The following is an 18,770-nucleotide window of genomic DNA, read 5'->3' as shown; positions in this document are numbered from 1 at the left end:
AAAAAATTCATTTTCGACTAAAAAAAACGAATTTTCAACAAAATACTTAAATTTTCAACCAGAGATGAATGTTCAATTAAAATTGTGGATCTTCAACAAAAATATTAGTAACACATGAATATTCAACCAAATACTTGAATTTGCAACTAAACGAGATAAATTTTCAGCCAGAAATAGAAAAATGAAATTTTTAGTTTAAAAAATTAATTTTCAACAAAAAAAACAACAAAGAATTTTTAACTGAACAGTTAAATACAGTAAGAAAAAAACGACTTTTACAAATGAAAAAACAGTTCTTCAATTTTATATTACAATTTAAAAAATTAGGCACGCTCACGGAAGCATTTCCACTTTTTTTAATTTCCTGATATTTCCAGGGTTTCCAGGTGAGTAGACACCCTCTTTAATCACGATTCCAAAGAGCAATTTTAATTTAAATAAAGCGTATTTTTTATTTAATATAAAAGTATGTTTACAAATTCTATAATTAAACAGGAAATACAAAAAAAAACTATCAACAAAGCAAATTTAATAACAATATTACGGTAAAAGGCGAAATATTTCACATAAATTATTTTATACAGGAACATGTATGAGATTGAAGAAAAATTCTCGTACAAAACAATCTGAAACTTACAATACTAGAGATCTTAATACCAACCTGAACTTTTTAAGTTGAATTTGAAAATAATGTTTTCCTTTTTTAATTAATAGACAAAAATTAGAATAGAATAGAATCATATAACTCGGAAAACAGATTTCTTTATTATCAAAACGCAGCTCAATAAAACAAAGGTCGTTCTTCAAAATCAGCAGTATATATAAGATATTTACACGAGATCATGCTATAAATTTAAAAATGTCGAAACCTGTTTTTAGCTTTGCTAAATCACAATTTTGAAAATTCCAAAAGCTTTAGGGCTAATATGTCCATATTATATACGATTTTTATCAGCCTTATAAACATCATCCTAATAATATTATCCTAAAAAGAAAATTAACTCACAGCTACATTTTCTAGAAACCATTTCATTTTTTTTAGACAGCCCTCAACTAAAAGAAAATATAAGAATGAAGCAAAACAACCGTTTGGTCCAGTTTTGATACCGACCGCGTAAATTTGAACGCTGACAAAAGAAAAAATTCTTTTGATTTTCAGCTCGCTGTATTAAGTAACTGAAGGATAAACTCGAAAAAAGCTATGGCTGTTAGTACAAAACAGTGGTAACATATTTTTAAATAATCAAACTGAGAGAGACAGTCCGAATCAAGATAAAATCTAATCATTTCATGTAATGAGGCAACCTAAAAGTAATTATAATACAGTCACAATAAAAACCTGTGTCTTTTACCAAACTAAAGAGTAATATTTACAGACGTAAAAAAATATAAGACCTTTACAATATGTAATTGCACAATAAAACTGTTTCCCACTCGAAAGCATCACGTCGTCTTGAAAGGTAAAAAAAAATAATAGAAAAAAAAGGAGAGTCGTATATATTTACAGGTCAACGAGAGTAACGAAGACAAACCAAAAACTGGAATATTCTGTTTTGTCTCGACTGGCATTGATTTAGCGTATCACCTTCAAAAATTAATAATATCATAATGGCAAAAGATCGATTAGATTAGCCCGTGGTTGCGTTAAAGCATCTGGGAAAAATTCGGCGAGTCTGTCGTATAAATCGATTCGACGAGCGTAAACACTGTGAGCGATTGAACTCTGTTCTGAATTTCCACTTGGGTATGGGGACCGCGATGAAGAATCATCCGAGGTTGCTGTCTCATCCTCTGGGTCACATTTCTCCCGAAATAGAATAGAGGCCAGCAATTGAAACTGAAATATTGGGCATATATAATTAATTGGTAAATTAATAGAGGGTGGCTGTTTTAATTAAAGAAAAAAATTCCCGGTTCGCAAACATTTTTCACGGTTAATGAAATTTAAAAAATCAAACTATATTCTAAACATTTTTCCATATAAAGCAATAAACAATAAACAACAAATTAAAGCATTCAAAGTGGAACTCTTGAATTCCAAATTTTTTAAATTGAAGTTTAAAAGTTTTTCAATTAAACAATGTTAAATGAAATGCAAATAAACCGCAAAATTTAGAACTTTTATCAATTATAGAGTTCATTTTTTGCGATTTCAGAGTAGTTTTTATTGGATTTTACAAAGGTTTTTTTTTTTAATTTCATGGTCGCAGGATGATAGAAAATTGAAATTTTTGTGCGAAGGGTCTAAATTTTTAAAATAATTTGTTAATACTTATAAACAAAAATGAAAAAAAAACCTTTTTTGTTGAAAAAATTCATTATTGAAAAAACTTTCCATTATATCCTTATGAAAATGGGTGCTTAAGGGTTTTTGGGGTCGCTGAATACGAATTTGGACTCAGCTTTTTAAAATTCAAAATGAGGGATCCAATATGGCTGCCGAAATTGGGAATATTTTTGGATTTTATCTGAAAATTGGTATACAGGAGTTTTTGGGGTCAGTGATCACGAATATGAACTCAGATTTTGGAAATTTAACATGGTGGATCCAAGATGGCGCCCGAAACTTGGAATATTTTTAGATTTTTTTTCTGAAAATGGGTATACAGAGGTTTTCGGGGTCGCGGATCACGAATCTGAAATCAGACATTGAAAATCCAAAATGACGGATCCAATATGGCGGTCAAAATAATAAAGTTTTCTGGATTTTTTTAAAAATTAGTGTACAAGGTTTTTTGGAGTCACTGATCACGAATCTGAATTTAGATTTTGAAAATTCAGAAAACTGGTACTGATCCATGTTTTAGGTGAGTAGATGTATGTTTTTTCAAACCTCAATATTCTAAATATTTGTTATTTTGAATACAGATTCAAGATCAGCGACCCCCTGCCTGTGCCAACTTTCAAAAAAAAATTAAGAAATAATTTGAATTTTGGTCCGCCATTTTGAATGTTCAAAATCTAAGTTCATATTCGTGATCAGATATACCAAAAACCCCTGAACACCAATTTTCAACAAAAAAAATCCAAATTTTGCCCGTCATATTGAATCCGCCATTTTGAATTTTCAAAATCTGAGTTCGGATTCGTGATTCGTGACTCCAAAAAAACCCTGTATACCAATTCTTTAAAAAAATAAAAAAATATTCCAAATTTAAGTCGCCATATTGGATCCACCATTTTGAATTTTCTAAATCTGCGTCCAGATTCGTGATCAGTGATCCCAAAAAACCCCGTATATCAATTTTCAGAAAAAAAATATGCCAAAAGTTAGCCGCCATATTGGACCCGCTATTTAAAATTTTTTTAATCTGAGTTCAGATTCGTAATCAGCGACCCCAAAAACTCCCATGTACCAATTTTCATGAAAACTCGTTTCCCTCAAAAATGTATGCCGGAAAGGGTTAAAGAATCAAGCAATAAAATTTTAAAATTTTGAAAATTATATTATTCAAGTAATTTTAATCTAAACACATTAAAAATTGAAAAATAATTTTTTCAACTTAACATTTCTGTAGTTAGAAGTTGAATTACTTTTATTTTAGAAATTTAGAAGTGTTTTTAAATTTTTCCAAATTCAAAATAATTTTAGAATTTTTTTTCGGAACTTTTAAATATATTTCAAAATGAATTGAATTTTTTCTATAACTTTTGAAAAATCCTGCAAAGAAAAAAATTTGAATTTATAAATAATAGAACTCTTATTATTTGTTAAAGTATTATAGTCATTTTAAGAGATATTTGGAAATTTTAAAAAGATTCGAATTAAACTTAGAACTTGAAATAATTTCAAATACTTACAGCCGAATTTAAAATAAAATGTAGATTTTTGCAGATTTCAAACAAAAAATTGAGAATTTTTTTTAAGAATTATGAAAGACTTCAAAAGAATAAAAATTTTCTTAAGATTCTTAGGAAAATTGAAAATGATTTTTCACTTAGAAAAATTATTGTAACAGAAATTTTAAGATTTTAAGAGATTTCAAAAATTATCAAAGAAGCATATGGAAGATTTTAAAGATTGTTTTTTAATTTACAAGATTTTCAAAAATTGTAGAAAAATATCGATTAATTTTAAAATGTATTTAAAAGTTCTGAAAGAAATGTTAAAACATTTGATTTACATCACTTGAAATCATTTCAATTTTATAAATTAATTTTTTTAATCTTTTTAAAACTGCTATGTATCTCTTAAAATTACTCAAATTTTTTCTGCAAATAATAATTGTTCAATTGATATTTATGCGTCAAAATTGAACAATTTCACTTATAAATTAAAGACTTTTTAAATAGAACAATTAAAATTGTAACGCTAAAAGTCTAAAAGTTCTTCGAAACTATAAAGATTCAAAGCTTTCGATGTAAAAAAATTCAGTTTCAAATTTTTCTCTTTTAAATACTTATTCTTTTTCTACATTAAGAAATCTCAAATTAAATGGGATAAAAATTAAATAATTTAGACTCACAATATTTGTAATTGAATAAAAAACTTTAATTATGACTATATTATGATAGATTTATTTTTAAGTTGAAAATGGTAAAACGCACGTTTACATTTTTTAATGGCTAAACAAAATTAATAGAAATAATTTATTAATAAATTTATTTACTACATTTAATCTAAAAAAATAATATAAAGGAAGACCTGAAACTCTAAATTAAAAATATATTATTGATAAATCATGAAAATTTCTATTCAAAAATAAAATTATCGGAGTTTATGATATATTAATTTCAATTCTCAAATTTTGAACGGATCTGAAATTGTTTGGTCAAATCAATTATTGTTCCGATTTCTATACTGAGAGTACAGATCCATTTTAAAAATTATTTATTTATTTATACTTACAGTAGACAATTTTTATAGAAAAATCTTCGATTTTGAAAACTTCTGACTTTTCTTAACCTTCAAAACTGCATTTTAAAATTCTTTAAATCAAAATATATGTTAAGAAATTAAAAATCTATAATGGAAAATTTTTGAAGTGAAGGATTTTCGAATTAAGCATTGTAAACTAAATGATATAATAATATATAAAAATCACAGTTTAACTAATTATTTTAAAAACAGTTGAAATCAAACTTAGATAACATTTTTATTCTAAAAATTTTGTAAAATTCCCGATCAAAAAGTAAATTCACTCTCATTTCCCGGGTTTCCCCGGTCTCATAAAATTCCCAGTTTTCCAGGTTTCCCGGTCCAGCGGCCACCTTGATATTTCAAAGAAAAAAGATTCTAATTTTAAATAAAAGACAATTAAATCTAACTTAAAAAGGGAATTAGTTAAATTTACAAAACAAAAAGACCATTTTTTAATCAAATACTTTAAAGTTCAAACAACATAGTGGAATGTGTAACCCAAAAAAAAATTGAATTTTCAGCCCGAAAATGTGAATTTTCCTCAGAAAGGTAATTTTCAACTACATAGTTGAATTTTTAATCAAACTGTTGAATTAGAAAAGGTTGATATTTCAGGCAAAAAATATTCTACTTTGAAATAAAAAACAATTGAATCTAAAAAAAGACGAATTTTCAATAAAATAGTTCAATCGTCAACCAAGAGATGAATTTTCGAACAAAGAAAAGAACGAATTTTCTACAAAATAATTTAATTTTTAAACCCATAATATCATTTTTCAACATAGAATTGAATTTTTAACCAGGAGCTATCAATTTAAAAATTAAAAAGATGTATTTTCTGAAGAAACGTTGAATTTTATACCAAAAAAATTGAATTTTTGACCCGAAAAATTTGAATTGAACAATAAAATTTCGAGAAACAACAAATTTGAAAGAAAAAAGTGAATTTTCAATCAATTAGTTATATTTTCAATACTAAAAGACAAATTTTTCATTAAATACTTAAAATTTCAAACAAAATAGTGGAATGTTCAACACCTAAACATTTTTAAGTTTCTGCCCGAAAATATGAATGTTCCTCAGAAAGGTTATTTTTAACTAAATAGTTAAATTTTTAACCAAATAGTTAATTTTTCAAGAAAAAGATGAATAGTTGAATTTTGAACAAAATATGCATTTTCAATGAAAAATGTAATAGTTGATATTTCAACAAAAAAGATTTTACTAAAGGGATGAATTTTCGAACAAAGAAAAAAACGAATTTTCGACAAAACAATTGAATTATCAACCCGAAAATTTGAATTCTCCTCATAAAAACAAATAGTTGAATTCTTTATAAAATATCAATTTTCAACCAAAAATGTAATAGCTGATATTTCTACAAAAAAAGATTTTAATTTAAGTAAAAAAAAACAATTAAATCTAATGAAAAAGTAGAATTTTGAACAAAATAGTTCAATCATCATCCAAAATAAATGGATTTTCGAACAACGGAAAAAACGTATTTTTTACTAAAGACTTGAATTTTAAACCGGAAATTTTGAATTTTCAAGAAAGACAAATTAAAAAAAAACACTTTAAATTTCTAACAAAATAGTAAAATCTTCAAGCTTTAAAAAATCGAGTTTTCAGTCCGAAAGTATGGATTTTCCCAAAAGGGTGATTTTCAACAAAATAGTTGAATTTTTAAACAAATAGTTTCATTTTCAACCAAAAACATGAATTTTCATCGAAAATGTAATATTTGATACTAAAAAAAATTAAAATTAAAATAAAAAAACAATTAATTCGACAAAAAAGACGAAATTTCAACAACAAAAATTGAATTTTCATCCTGAGATAAATTTCCAAACAAAAAAAAAACGATTTTTTACCAAAGAAATTAATTTTTAATCTGAATATATGAATTTTACACAAAAAAGTTAATTTTCAAGCCAAAAGACGATTTTCCTACAAAATAGTCGAATTTTCTACAATACAATTGAATTTTGAACCCGAAAATATGAATTCTCAAGAAAAACAAAATAGTAGAAATGTAAAAACATTTGAATGTTCACCCCCCCCCCCCCCCCCCCCCCCCCCCCCCCACCCAACTGCCAAAAAAAACGAATTTTCTACACATCAATTTTTTACCGAATAGATGAATTTTCGGCAAAAAAACATGAATTCTCAACAAAAAAGTTAATTTTTAACCAAATATTTGAAACAATCAAATTTAAAACGAAATAGTCGAATTTTCAACCTACAAAGATAAAGTTTCAACCAAATGGTTGATTATTGGGAAAAAGTCAATTTAGAAGTCAGTTTGAATTTTCAATAAAAAAGTTTATATTCAGCTGAGAAAGCCTAAATTTCTACCAAAAAATATTAATTTACAACAAAATTATGGATGTTCAACAATACGCTTTCATTTTCGACCAAAAAAAAATTACTTTTTATCAAATTGGTGGCATTTTTAACAAAATAGTTGTGAAATATGCGAAAGACTTTTGAAATATTGTTTAAATATTTGTTTATATTTGTGAAATTATAGAAATCTTTGGGAAATAATTGATGTTTTTGTAAAGTTTTTAAAATCAATACACAATCTTTGTGAAATATTTGAAATCTTTATGAAACCTTTGGTATCTTTGGGAAATCATTGAAATATTTCTAAAATATTTCTAAAATCTTTGGAAATCTTTGCAAATATTTTTAATATTTCTGAAATATTTGGTAATATTTGTGAAATTATTAAAATCATTGCGAAATCATTGGAATCTTTGTGCAAATTTAAAAAACCCATTGAAAATTGTTATGAAATAATTCTAGTCTTTGTGACATCTTTGAAATCTATCCGAAATGTTTAAAATCTTTGTGAAATTTTAAGGAAATCATTGAAAACTATGAAATCTTTGAGAAATCATTTAAATCTTTCTAAAACCTTTCTCAAATCTTTGCAAAATATTTAAAATATTTGTGAAATCTTTGATATCTTTAGGGAAGCACTTAAATCTTTCTGAAAAATTAGGTGATTTGGTAAACCTTTGATGTATTTGTAAAATCTTTTAAATCAAATCAAAATATTTGCAGAAATATTTGAACTCTTTGTAAAACCTTAAATGTCTTTGGGAAATCAATGAAATATTTTGAAATCTTTGCAAATCTTTGAAATATTTCTGAAATATTTGGGTAATATTTGTGAATTTATTGAAATCTTTTCCAAATGTTTCAAATATTTGTGAAATCTGTGTGAAATCTTTATTAAATTTTTCTGAAATCTTTAGAAATCTGTGAATTATTAAAAATATTTTTTAAACATTTGTATTCGAAATCTTTTCGAAATATTTGAAAACTGTGAAATCTTAGGGAAATAATTGCAAACTGTGAATTCTTTGAGAAATCATTGAAATCTTTCTGAAATTTTTCTAAAATCTTTGCGAAGTATTTGAAATATTTCTGAAAACTTTGGTAACATTTTTCTGAAATCTTTAGAAATCTGCGAATTACCACAAATATTTTTTAAATATTCGCTAATATTTGTGAAATTATTGATATCATTGAGAAAGAATTAAAGTCTTTGTGTAATCTTCTGAATCTATCCGAAATCTTTTTCGAATCATTGATTTCTTTGTAAAATCTTTTAAATCAAACCTAATCTTTGCAAATATTTAAAATATTTCGGAAATATTTGTGAAATTATTGAAATCGTTGCGAAATCATTGAAATCTTTGTGCAAATTTGGAAACCCATCGGAAATTTTTATGAAATAATTCAAGTCTTTGTGAAATCTTTAAAATCTATCCTAAATCTTTGCGAAATGTTTGAAATTTTTGGTAAAATCTGCGAATTATAAGAATATATTTTTTTAATATTTGTGAAATTATTGAAATTTTTCTCAAATCTTTGGAAATCTTTGCGAAATATTTCTAAAATCTATGGTAATGTATGTAAAATTATTGAAATCGTTGCGAAATCATTGAAATCTTTGTGCAAATTTGAAAACCCATCGGAAATTTTTATAAAATAATTCAAGTCTGTGGAATCTTTTAAATATATCCGAAATCTTTGCGAAGTATTTGAAATACTAAAAACTTTGAGTAATCAATGATATCTTTGTGAAATCTTTGGGGAATCATTGAAAACTGTGACATCTTTGAGAAGTCATTAAAATTTTTGTCAAATGTATCTCAAATCTGAGTTCTTTAAAAATCTTTGCGAAAGATTTGAACTATTTGGTAACATTTGTGAAATTATTGAAATCTTTGCGAAATTTTTGATAAATCATTTAAGTTTATTGTGAAATCTTTGTACAATTGGTCTGAAATCTTTAAAAATCTGCGCATTATTAAAAATATTTTTTAAATACTTGCCTATATTTTTGAAATTAATGAAATTTTTGTAAAATCTTTGGGAAATGATTAAAGTCTTTGTGACATCTTATAAATCTTTGGGAAATCTTTGAAAACTATGAAATATTTGAAAAATCATTGAAAGGTTTGTCAAATATTTCTGAACTCTTTAAAATTCTTTGTGAAATATTTGGTAATATTGGTGAAATTATAGAAATCTTTGAGAAATCACTGATGTCATTGTCAAACCTATAAAATGAATGCCAAATCTTTGCGAACTATGTGAAACCTTTCATATTTTTAGGAAATGATTGAAATCTTTGGAAACCTTTGCGAAGAAATCTTTGAATTTTTTCGAAATATTTGGTCAATATCTGTGAAATTAGTGAAATCTTTGGTAAATCATTGATATTTTGGTCAAACCTTTTAAATCAATCTAAAATCTTTGTGAAATCTTTGATATTTTTGGAAAATTATTGATATCTTTGTGAAATCGTTGAGAAATCATTGAAATATTTGTCAGATCGTTCTGAAATCTTTTAAAATCATTGAAATATTTTTGAAATGTTTTTGAAACCTTCAAATGAATATAGGGTAGGATAGGATAGGAGACATAGAAACCGATCTGATTCAGAAGACTAAAATCGAAAAATAGTATTTTTAAATATTTAAAATTCTACCTCTTTGGATTGTTCTTTATCGCTGTGATCAATGATCTCGAAAACTTTTGTCTGTAAATATTCGAGAGCCTCAATAGTGTCCTTCATAGCCAATTCCTCAAACTTGTGTTTTCTAATGATCAATTTGCAATTCCTTAAAATTTGCTCGTGGGAAGGTCGGCAGAGTTTCAGTGTCCAGAAATCATCAAGCCTCAGTTTGGGAAGACAAGAACGTCCAGGATTTCCTCCGAATAGATAATGGACCTTTTTCACGTAATCGTAGACAAGTTGATGAGCAAATCGAGGACACGGCTCGTAATCCTGCATTCGGCTCCAATATTTTTCCCCGATATTTTCATTCCGATAGATACAGGACCATTTGTTTTCCTTAATATTGTAGACCCAAAATGAATTCTGGACATTGTCGTCCCTTTTATCTTTATCTTTACTGAGGCCCTGCGAGGTAAATATTATTTATGAGAAATTAATTTATTAGTTTAGTTGTTTTTTTTCTCGAATATTAGTCGAAAATAGAGTTTTTAAATGTCCACAAATTTATGTTGAGCAAATGCTCTGCATTTATTGAGCATTTAAGAGAATTTTAAGCATTTATTATTTCAACAAATATATTTAATAATTACAACATATATTTTTACAAAAAAAAATTCTAGAGTGAAATAAACATATCCTTTTTTTTATTACAGAGTTATTACGGTTAAAAATCGTAACCATTTGCTTGAAAATTGATCTTTTATTGGTTGAATTAAAACTATTTTTTATATAAAATTAAAATGCTTTATGTTTGAAATATTAAATAGCACGTTTTTCATTGAGAATTCATCTTTTTTGGTTGAAAATTCAACTACTCAGTTGGAAGTGTTTCTTTGTTGAAAATTGATTTATTTAGTTGAAAATTCAAATATTTACTTGAAAATTAATGTCCTTTTATTATATTCATCTATTTTGGTAGAAAATACATCTTTATGGTAGAAAATTGATCTTTTGGGTTGAAAATTAGTTGTTTTTCTTTTCTTTAGAATTCATTTTTTTGACGGAAAATATAACTGTTCGATTTTGGGTCGAAGATTGATCTTTTTTTATAGAAACTTTATGTTTTTAGTTGAAAATTACACTATTTAATTGAAAATTGATTTTAATTTTATTGAAAATAATTTTTTTTAACTGAAAATTTAACTTTTTTGGTCGAAAATTCGATTATCTTTTTTATTTCAAAATTTATTTTACTAACTGAAAATTTAACTATTTTATTTCGTGTAAAAACGTATCTTTTTAGTTAGAAATTCATGTATTTGGTTAAAAATTCAAATTTCGTTGTTGAAGATTCATCATAATAGTTGAAAATTTGTTTTTATTTTGTTAAAGTAAAATTCATTTTTGGAATTAAAAATTCCACTATTTTGTAAAAAATTCACATTTTTGGTTGAAACTTCATCATTGTAATTAAAAATTAAGTTCATTGGTTGAAAATTCGTTTCTTTTTAGTTAAAAAGTAATTTTTAAACTGAAGACGTAACTATTCCATTTCTGCTTGAAAATTTATATTTCTTGTTGAAATTTTTTTTTTCTTATTTAGAATTTATTTTTTTGACTGAAAATGTAACTTTTCGATGAAAATTTAATCTTCTTGGTTGAAAATTATACACTCCGTTGAGAATTTACTTGAATTTTATTGAAAACTATTTATTTTAACTGAAAATTTAACTATCTGGTGAAAATCCGTTTTTTGTAGAAGAGTACTCTCATTAGTTAAAACTTCATCTGTTTAGTAAAAAATTAATTTTTTTGGTTGAAAATTTATTTTACTGACTGAAAATAAATCTATTTTATTTTGGTAGATTTATCTGTTCAGTTAGAAATGTATGTGTTTGGTTGGAAATTCACTTTAAACATTCTATTTTGTCTGAAAAATTCGTTTTTTTTTTGTCCATAGAAAATTCACCTTTTGGTTTAAAAATTCTACTATTTGGTCAAAAAATAATGTTTTTTCGTCGAAAATTGATCTTTTTTGATAGAAATTTTATCTTCTTAGTTGAAAATTAATCTCTCATTAGTTGAAACTTCATCTTTTTGGTAAAAAAATAATTTATTTGGTTGAAAATTTAACTTTTTTTGTCGAAAATTCGATTCTTTTTTGGTTGAAAATTGATTGAATTAACTGAAAATTTCACTATTTTATTTTTTGTAAAAAATGTATCTTTTTAGTCAGAAATTCATGTATTTGGTTAAAAATTAAAATTTTGTGGTTGAAAATTCATCATTGTAATTAAAAATTAATTTCTTTGGTTAAAAATTCGTTTCTTTTTAGTTAAAAATGTATTTTTTAACTGAAGACGTTACTCTTCCATTTTTGCTTGAAAATTTATATTTCTTGTCGAAAATTATTATTATTTTCTTATTTAGAATTTATTTTTGTAACTGAAAATGTAACTTTTCGATAGAAATTTAATCTTCTTAGTTGAAAATTATAGACTTCGTTGAAAATTTACTTGAATTTTATTGAAAATTATTTATTTTGACTGAAAATTTAACTATTCTGTTTTTAAATGAAAATTCGATTCTTTTTTGGTTGAAAATTTATTTTACTAACTGAAAAGCGATCTATTTTATTGTTGGAAGATTTATCTGTTTATTTGGAGATATATGTGTTTGGTTGGAAATTCACTTTAAATATTCTATTTTTTCTGGAAAATTCGTTTTTTTTGTTGATAGAAAATGCATCTTTTGGTTTAAAAATTCTACTATTTGCTAAAAAAGTAATGTATTTTGTAGAAAGTTTATCACTATGATTAAAATTTTTTTTTGAAAACCCGTTTCTTTTTAGTTACAAATTTTGTTTTGACTGAAGCCATAGTTATTCCATTTTTGCTTGAAAATGTATATTTATTGTTAAAAAATAATTACTTTGGCTGAAAACTCGATTTTTGTTTAATTTAAAATTTACTTCTCTGACTGCAAATTGAACTATCCTATTTTTTGTTTGTGGGTTTATCATTTTTAGTTACAAATTTATATATTTTATTGAAATTGTATCTTTTTTGGCAGAAAATTCATCTTTTGGGTTTAAAATTGAATGATGCTGAGATTTCTTTTAATTAATTGAATTAACTGAAAAAGTAATTCTTCTATTCTTGGCTAAAAATGTACCTTTTTTGTTAAAAATTCCACTATTCCATTTAAACATTTATCATTGTAGTTGAAAACTCATATTTTTGTTGAAAAATCATTTTTTTTGGGCAAAAATGTATGTCTATGGTTGAAAGTAAATTTCTTTGGTTAAAAATTCATTTTTTTGTTGCTGAAGATTCATCATTCTGATTGTAAATTCATCTTTTTGGAAGAAATTAATTTTCGCATTTGAAAATTCGTCTTTTTTGGTAGAAAGTTTTTTGTTTTTTAATTAATTTTTTGTTGAAGTTTCATCATTTTAATTAGATGAAAATTCATCTCTTGTTGAAAATTGAATAAATTTTGTGTTTAAAATTGAATTATTTTATAGATAATTTATTTTTGGTTTGAAAATTGTTTTAATTGAAAATTTAATTCTTCGATTTTTCGTTAAAATAAATGTTTTGGATGAAAAAAACCATTTTGTTCAAAATTTATTTTCGTTTTTTGGTTGAACATTTATTTTTCTAACATTTTAACTTTTGTAATATCGGTTGAAAATTGATCTTGTTTAGATGAAAATTCAAGAACTTTGTTACAACTGAATCTTTTTTTTGTAGAAAATTAATCTTTTGGTTTGAAAATTGAACTAAATATTTAGTTCAAAATTCATATTTTTGGTTCAAAATTTATCATTTTAGTTAAAAATTCATTTATGTTTTTAAAATTTTATTTTGTTACTTGAAAAGGCAACTAAAAAGTGTTAAAAGTATATTTAGAAGCGAAACTTGTTTGCATTAGCATTATTAATTTTCTACGTGAATTTTTGGATTTATAAGAGAATTTAGAAATGGGAATATTGTAGCGACCCTGAATAAGGCACTTAATGCGAATAATATGTTTTCTATTACTTGCACTATTTTTACCATTTAAATTAAGCGCCCTTTCCAATTTTAAGCGATTTAAGCATATTCTGATGCTCGTGAGAATTTTTCCTAAAGTTTAAACTCCTTAGAACACTAGCCAATACTCACAGATAGTACGTAGATTTCTTTCAATTCCGGATCGATGGTTGCTCTTTGAGTAAAACCAGCGGCAGGAACGTGATTAGAATCTCGATTTCCAAAATCACTCACACTGATTTGTTCGATTTGAGTAGTGTCGACCTCGTAGGTAAAGAAGTCATTCAAGTATTCTTTACTTCGCTGTCCAGCAAAAATGTACAATTTTCTAGATTCCTTTAGAAGAAAAAACAAGGAATATTAATAATTTCAGTTTAGAGAAAATAAAATATAGAGGGTGGTCGCAAACCGTCATTAAAAAAAAAACAATTTTTTATATAACCCTTCGTCACGAAGGTTTTTTTTTTTTAACTTAAGCGAAAAAAAAAAGGTTGGCCGTTTTAATCGAAGAAAAAAATTCCCGGTCAATGCCCGGTTCGCTAACATTTTTCACGGCCCATTTGGATTAATGAAAAATGAAATGCAAATTAAAGCACTCAAGATAGATCTCTTCAATTTTAAGTTTTTAAAATTGAAGTTTACAATTTTCTTAATTCAAAATTTTTGTATTTAAAAGCTCAATAACTTACATCTATAAAATGGAAGGTACTAACACTTTACAATTGAACAATTATAAATTAAATAAAGTTAAACTGCCAAATTAAAATTTTAAGAATTTATAAATTGTAGAGTTCAAAGATTCAGATTAAGTTTCAAAAATAGAAATTCACGTTCACATTTTCAATACCCAGGGTGGCCGTTTTAATCGAAGAAAAAAATTCCCGGTTATTTCCCGGTTCGCAAACAATTTTCACGGCCAATGAAATTTAAAAAATCAAACTATATTCTAAACATTTTTCCATATAAGACAATAAAAAATAAACAACAAATAGAAGCATTCAACGTTTAACACTTGAATTACAAACTTTTAAAACTGAAGTTTAAAAGTTTTCAGTTCAATAATTCTGTATTCAAATGTTAACATTTTCAATAGTCTAAATTAAAGGATCAAGCAATGAATTTCAAAAATTTTCAAAATTTTATTATTTTAAGTAATTTTAAGCTAGACACATTAGAAAATGAAAAATAATTTTTTGAACTTAACAGTTCTTAAATTAGAAGTTAAATTATTTTTATTTTCAAACGTCTAGGCATCCTTCAAAAGCTTTAAAATTTAATTTCAAAATCTTGAGAAATGTAGACGTGGTTTTGAATTTTTCCAAGTTAAAAAATTTTTTTTTCGGTACTTTTAAATATATTTCAAAATGAATTGAATTTTTTCTATAACTTTTAGAAATTCCTGCAAATTAAAAAAAATTTGAATTTATAAATAATAATAATAAAACACTTATTATTTATAAAAGTATTAGAAAAATGTTAAGAGATATTTAGAAGTTTCTAAAAGATTCGAATTAAATTTAGAACTTGAAATAATTTCAAATACTTACAGCTGAAATAAAAATAAAATGTAGATTTTTGAAGATTTCAAACAAGAAATTTAGAATTTTTTTAATAATTGTGAAAGACTTCAAATGGGATAAAAATTAAATAATTTAGACTCACAATATTTTTAATTTAATAAAAACGTTTAATTATGGCCATATTATTATGGATTTATTTTTAAGTTTAAAACAGTAAAACGCACGTTTACATTTTTAATGGCTAAAAAAATTAATAGAAATAATATATCAAAAATCTGCCCGCTTCGCGGGCACATTCTCATCGCGCACTGCGCGCGTGGCTCGCTTCGCTTGAAAGTTTGAGCGCGCCTAGGGCGCGCGATGGTTGAATCTCGCGCTCGGATATTTATTCTTTGCATTTGGAATGCTTGAAAAAAACTTTATCAAAAAGATCTCTTTTAGATGGCAGTATTTATATGCGTCTTCATATTCTAAATTGTCTACTTAATTAAGTATATAGTCATATATTAAGTTTCTCAAACCTCTGTAGGCTTTGAGGTACACATTCTCATCATGACACTCGCGCTGCGCGCTCGATTTCCGACAGACATTTGTAAACAGGTTTTGTTGGATTTTTTAAAAACAAATCTTTTTTCGTATCCTACATAGTTTGTCTACAAAATGGATTTTTTTATTTTCGACTATTTTTTGTGGAATCAAAATTTGAATTTTTGAAGAAAATCCAAAAATTGGTTATGATAATCTTGTAGGGCTTTCAAAAAGAAATGTTTTCCTTTTCTTGGCTTTTTTTCATATCGTGCGTTTTTCGGCTTCAAATTTTGATTTTGGGTCGATTAAAAAAATTTTGAAAATTCTATAACTCTGAGAGTTTTCTTTTTATCGAAAAAAGTCATCAGGATAAATTGTTTGTTCTTTTTAATACTATAAATATCCGTACATAGAATTTTCAAATTCAGAAAAAAGTTGTCTCAAAAATGTTCAAAATGCGCTCACTTTTTGAATTTTTATCAAAAATGGCTGGTTCACGAACTCGTCCTTTCTTTTAGGACCTAAAATAAGTGTGCCAAAGATGAATTTGATTCGTTCATTTTTTACGAGAGTTATCGTGTTTACGGACGGACAGCCGGACGGATAGACAGACAGACGCCATCGTAAAATCCTGATTTTCGGATTCAGGGGATCTCGAAACGTGGAGATCCGTTGAAAAAGTGTGATGTTAAATTTCCGACAATTCTAATACTTTCTCAATCATAAACGATGAGAATGTAAAAATGTAAAATGGAAGATTTTTGAAGTGTAAGATTTTCGAATTAAGAATTCAAAACTGAATGATATAATAATATATAAAAATTACAATTTAACAAATTATTTAAGAAACGGTTGAAATCAAAGTTGGATAACATTTTTATTCCAAAAATTTTGTAAAATTCCCGGCCAAAAAATAATTTTACTGTCATTTCCCGGTTTTCCCCAGTCTCATAAAATTCCCGGTCATTTGCCGGTTTTCCAGGTTTCCCGGTCCAGCGACCACCCTGAATACTCTAAATAGTCTAAATTAAAGTGTCAATCAAAGAACTTTAAAAATTTTCAAAATTACATTATTTTAAGTAATTATAACTAGAAACATTTAAAAAAATTAAATTTTTCTAATTCAACCATTTTAAATAGTTTAAGCATCCTTGAAGAGCTTTAAAATTTTATTTCAAAATCTAGAGAAATCTAGAAGTTGTTCTAAATGTTTTCAAATTTAAAATTATTTTTGAAATTGTTTTCAGAAGTTCTAATTATCTTTTAAAATGAATTTAATTTTTCCTACAACTTTGAGAAAATCCTGCGAATTTTATAAAATTTCCTTAAAATTTGGATTTGTAAATAAAAATTGAATGCTCAGCCTAATTTAAAACAAAATATAGATTTTGGCAGATTTCAAACCAAAAATGTAGAAGCTTTTTAAGAATTGTGGAAGGCTTCAAAAAAATAAAAATATTTTCTTAAGATTCCTAGGAAAATTAAAAATTATTTTTCATTTCGAAAAATTATTTTAACTGAATATTTGAAAAGATTTCCAATATTGTCAAAGAAGAACCTGGAAGATTTTAAGGATTTTTTTAATTTGCAGGATTTTCTAAAAACCGTAAGAAAAATTCGATTTATTTAAAAATATATGTAGAAAAATTAAAATTTTAACATTAAAAGTTTAATGTTTTAAAAAATTAATGAAATTAATGAATTTAACGAAATTTTAACGATTCAAAGCTTTCTATGTCAAAAATTTAATTTTAAATTGTATACTTTTAAATATGTGGCTTCAATTTACTGGTCTTAAATTAACAGACAAATAGTACTAAATATTAAATAATTTAGACTAAAATAAACTCATTTAGAGTCGTTTTGTCAAATTAATTATTGTCAAGTTTGTAAAACTTAAAGTATAGATCCATTTTTAAAATAATTTATTTATTGATACTATTTACAGTTATCAAAATAAAACTAGTTTTTATCAAAAACTTTCAACTTTAAACGCTTTTAATTTCCAATTGTTTAAGTCTTCAAGAATGCACTTCGAAAAAATTTAAAATTAGAAAGAATTAATTGCATTCAGTAAATTTTGAAATTAGTTTAGACAAATTCATGGGAATTCAAAAGAATTTGATAAAATGCCTGAAAATTCAAGGTGAGTTTAAAATGTTTGAGGATAAATCAAACAAAAACAAAAAAAAAATGTTAAAAATCCATTGAATTGAAAGAATTGAGGATAAATTAATAACAATTTAGGATGAATTCCAAGAAAATTAAAATTAATCGCAAAAAATATTTTTAAATCTTCCCGGAAAATTGATTAAAATAGCTTGAGGGCGTTTAAAAGTACTTAAAATCATTAAAATCACAGGAAAATTGATCGAATCAGTTGAGATTTTTTTAATGTTGGAAAACTTTCTAGGCCCTATAAAAAGGTTAAATTATTAAATACCCTTAAGTATTTTAAAATCCCTTGCAATTTTTAAGACTCTAAAAAACTCCTTGGAATTTTTAAAATGCCCTATAATATGTAAAATTTTCCGAAATTCAGTCAAATTATTGAAATGAATTGAAAATTCCATGAAAATTTTAAAATTCTCTAAAATCTGTCCAATTTTTTGAAATCCCTTCAAATAATTGAAATGATTTGAAAATTCCTTACGACCTTTTAAAATATCATCATCAAATATTTAGAAGTCTTCAAACTATTTTGAAATCCCTTTAAATTCTTTAAATCTCTTCAAAATTCCTTGGGATTTTTTTAAATACCCTAAAATCTTTCAAATCCTTTGGAATGATTAACAATTATTAAAATCTATTTAAAATGCATTGAGTCATTGCAAATCGTTTAG

General features: G+C 25.2%; 1 protein-coding gene across 4 annotated transcripts in view; it reads right to left on the bottom strand.

Moving 5' to 3' along the window:
• Positions 1–745: 745 nt before the first annotated feature.
• The window catches only part of LOC117167680 (muskelin), a 47,224-nt gene continuing 29,199 nt past the window's right edge, over positions 746–18,770 (bottom strand). For all 4 annotated transcript variants that reach the window (XM_033352791.1, XM_033352792.1, XM_033352794.1 and 1 more), the window contains 3 exons: positions 14,012–14,215; positions 9,873–10,307; positions 746–1,837 (listed from right to left, as the gene is read on the bottom strand). In XM_033352791.1, the coding sequence (XP_033208682.1) occupies positions 1,604–1,837; positions 9,873–10,307; positions 14,012–14,215 (873 nt within the window). In that variant the 3' untranslated portion in view covers positions 746–1,603. The remainder of the gene's footprint in view (positions 1,838–9,872; positions 10,308–14,011; positions 14,216–18,770) is intronic.

The sequence above is a fragment of the Belonocnema kinseyi genome, chromosome 2 (assembly GCF_010883055.1).
Source record: "Belonocnema kinseyi isolate 2016_QV_RU_SX_M_011 chromosome 2, B_treatae_v1, whole genome shotgun sequence".
Taxonomy (NCBI): domain Eukaryota; kingdom Metazoa; phylum Arthropoda; class Insecta; order Hymenoptera; family Cynipidae; genus Belonocnema; species Belonocnema kinseyi.
This window is presented reverse-complemented; position numbering and strand designations above follow the sequence as displayed.